We start from the raw sequence: 3462 nt of genomic DNA, 5'->3' as shown, positions 1-3462 counted from the left end.
CTGTTGACGAAGTTAGAGCATGTTTAGCATTTACACAAAAAATACATTTATTCACAGACTGTGTAAATATAATATGTAAAGCAATGCTGCTGCTCCCATAGTTCACACATATAATAACTAGTCTTGATGGCAGCAGTCCTCCCAGATTCATAAGCAATAAGGAGTCTTAAGTTTAAAATATAATTCCTTTCCATTCACTATCTTTACTTGTGTTTCTATAAAGCGTTAACGAGAAAGTTGTAACAATAATCTTTGGTATTTATAAACAAGTATGTAATGGGGAATAATAGATGATATTGGCTTTTTACCCTCAAACCTCGATGAATTCGGTTCTTCAGGACTCCAAGAAACTCGCTGTGACTGAGGCAGTCATCTCCATCCAGGTCAAAAATCTTGAAGATGGTATCCAGAACATTATCTGAGAGCTCCTGTCCTGTTGCCACCTTCACTGCTCTCTTGAACTCAGCTAGTAGGGACATAATATTACATCACAGGTGACTGAACTTGAAAAGACATTGCAAAGCACATAAACTGCAGGATTCTGTACAATTTACAAAATCTTGTAGCTATTTTAACTGGAGAATTTGGGACGTGTGAATTAGTGGACTATATTAGGAAATCTCAGTTCATGCATTCTTGAGCTTATTTCAACTTTTCCCAATCTTTATTAACCGCATTATAGACTTTTGAGATGCAGTACTTGTCAAGTGGTTTTTCTTTTTTTTATTTCCTCTTTTTTTTTTTTCCTTTTCTTTCTTTTTCTGGAAGTAGCTCAATGCTGAAAACTTACATACTTCTGGATAACACCTGTGTATATAGGTGGTAAGTGTTTTCCTCACTACAGTCCCATAAAGAATACTATCACTTTATCTCAAAGGAATTAATTCTATAATAAAACTCTTCTCCTTGAAGAACAGTATTTCACAACATACTCCAACAATCCCCTCAGGAACTCTGTAGAAACACCCACCATCAAATACTTAACATATTCTTTACAGCACATGGTTTTATATACCTGTAGCTCTATTACTTATTAAGAGTAATAAGAGTTATTAAGACATAGGCTACCTTCACTTGAATTATAATGGAAGAGTTTTTGAGGACTGAGGGCAGAAAAAGCTGTCACACCTCTCCAGAGACCTGCTTTCCTCGTCAGCTTTTTGGCCTCTCTTTACACTACACCAAGTGTATTACAGTAACATTTAGTATCCCCACTTTTGGTCTTGTGGTATAAAGATTTGGAATTTCGACTCACGTAAAATAAGAAAATGTGTTGGGGTTGCCATAAAACAGAAGATAGCAGGAGTGAAAGGGTTATTGTTTATTACAGCAAACACAATCACACCTCATGAATTGGATGCATTTTTTGAAGGCATCACAAATGTGTGAATTTCAAGGAGGAACTGGAGGTTACTACTGTTATAGTAGTATTGTAGATCATTGCAGCAAATTGTCCCACTAAATGATAAATATAGTAATATTGTGGTTCTGCTTTCATAGATAAATGTTGCTTATAAATAACGGCATAAATACGATTAGTTTTGAAGCTTACTAGAGGAAAGATCACTTCTGACTCATCTCTCATCTTTACCTCTGAACAATTTCTCTGTTAATGCAGTTGATTCATTTACCTTCGGCTTAAATATAATTAAGTTGAAAATCTGTCTGTAAAAGGATATACCACAATTTAAAAAGAACGTGAAATATGTTATGCTTATAGTAGAGTCTTAATTTTGTCTTTAAAAATGTAACTGTTTCAGCTCTTTATGCTAAATATAAATTAGAGGTGGCACTGCAGTTTTTTGAATAGAACATGAAGAAAAGGAGATGGATCTTCTGAAACGTTGGAGCATAATAACCTTCAAACCGAGAAAGGTCATCTTATCAGAGAGAAAAGATGAGCTATGAACTTGGAAGAAAAAAAAATCTAGAATAAATGGAAGGACCAAAGGACTGATATATTTAGATAAATATTCATATGTGTGTGAATAAAGACATGCACACACATGCAAAATAAGAATTAGTAAGTGAGATTTAGGAAAGGATTAAACATGTATACATGTAAAATCCATGAGTTACTTCAGACACTGTTTTCCATCACAGTATGGTTCAGAGCATAAAGAAATTCACAATTGCCTGTAGGTTAGGAATCAGCTTTTACAAAGAAACATCACCAGAATGAACATCACCTATTGGCCTCATCATCCTTTGGCACTTAAAGATGTGATAATAGAGAAGTGAGCTAAACTCTAACTTACAACAATTATCTCACTATTCATCCTCTTTCTTCTCCACTCTTTGTATATCTTGTGCAAATAAAATCTGTCTCCTTCCAGACAAGAAGGAGACAAAAGCAAACTGACAAACCAAAGAGAGAAGGGCCATGAACATGGTTGGGAACTGGGGCATCTGAAAAAAGAAGAGGAGCTGAGGGAGCCGAGGAGAACAGAAGTGTGAAGGGGGATCTAGCTGCAGCCTTCAACTACCTAAAAGGGGTTATGGAGAAGTCAGAGCTGTGTTTTTCTCCAGGGTGCATGGAGGTAAGACACAGTCACTGTAATCTCCAGCAAGGGAAGACATCTTCATGACAGTTAAGCACTTGAATAGGCTGCCTAGAGAGGCTGTGGAAACTAAACCCTTCCTGAAGGCTGGATTAACTAGTGATGAAAGTCACCAGCTGCAAACCCCCCAGTTTTGGCCTTCTTTGGTTTAAACAATCTTCATGCTTCCCTCTCGAGAATACTGATTTTTCTTCCTGTCTTATCACATCACTCTCACCTTTTTCAAATGAGCCAATCAATTATTTATTTCAACGAATGTTAATGTCTCATCAACTTTCCTCAGGAAGTTTTTATGTTACTATTTTCAAATGGCTTAGGAGAGCTGCCTTTCAAGTACAACAAGCAGGTAACAATCTCAGAATTGTAACAAATAGCGCATGTATTTGAATGAAATTTTTGTTGCATTGCTCCTTATTTCTATTATATGGGAAGCAACTTTCCCAAATCTTTGTTTTAAAAAACACTTTACTACATTGTTTTTCTTGTCATGATTACATAGCACTACACAAGCACACGGAGAAGGCAGACAGTAGGCTGAAATAAATGAAGCACGGTAAGGTGAAGCTGAGTAGCACTTACCCCGTTTAACAGGACGATTAGCTACAGTAAACATGTGCATGGCAATAGAAAAGTCTTCCAGGTTGTTTGTAAACTTGCAAAAAGTCTTGAATTCTTCCAAACTGATATTCTAAAGAATCAAAGAATTCAGATGATATATATAGAATAATACATTCAAACCCCAGTAAATCTATTTCCTTAAATTTGGTGGGACCTATTATTTAGTTGTGATTACTTACTCATTGCCAATATTCTCATTTCTCGGTTGGTAAATTGTCATTGTTCTTATTTGCATAAGATTCAGAAGCTGTCACAATTCATTTGGAAACTAATTATATTTTCA

At 35.7% G+C, this 3462-nt stretch overlaps 1 protein-coding gene across 1 annotated transcript in view; it reads right to left on the bottom strand.

Annotated features, from left to right (window-relative positions):
- MICU2 (mitochondrial calcium uptake 2) overlaps positions 1-3462 on the bottom strand; it is a 155656-nt gene that overhangs the window by 3162 nt on the left and 149032 nt on the right. The window contains exons 10-11 of the mRNA XM_083833955.1: positions 3141-3249; positions 309-466 (exon numbers count right to left, since the gene is read on the bottom strand). Coding sequence (XP_083690081.1) covers positions 309-466; positions 3141-3249 — 267 coding nt within the window. The remainder of the gene's footprint in view (positions 1-308; positions 467-3140; positions 3250-3462) is intronic.

Source organism: Anser anser (genome assembly GCF_964211835.1).
Source record: "Anser anser genome assembly, chromosome: 1".
Taxonomy (NCBI): domain Eukaryota; kingdom Metazoa; phylum Chordata; class Aves; order Anseriformes; family Anatidae; genus Anser; species Anser anser.
The sequence above is the reverse complement of the archived record's forward strand: the minus strand, read 5'-3'. Positions and strand labels throughout refer to the sequence as shown.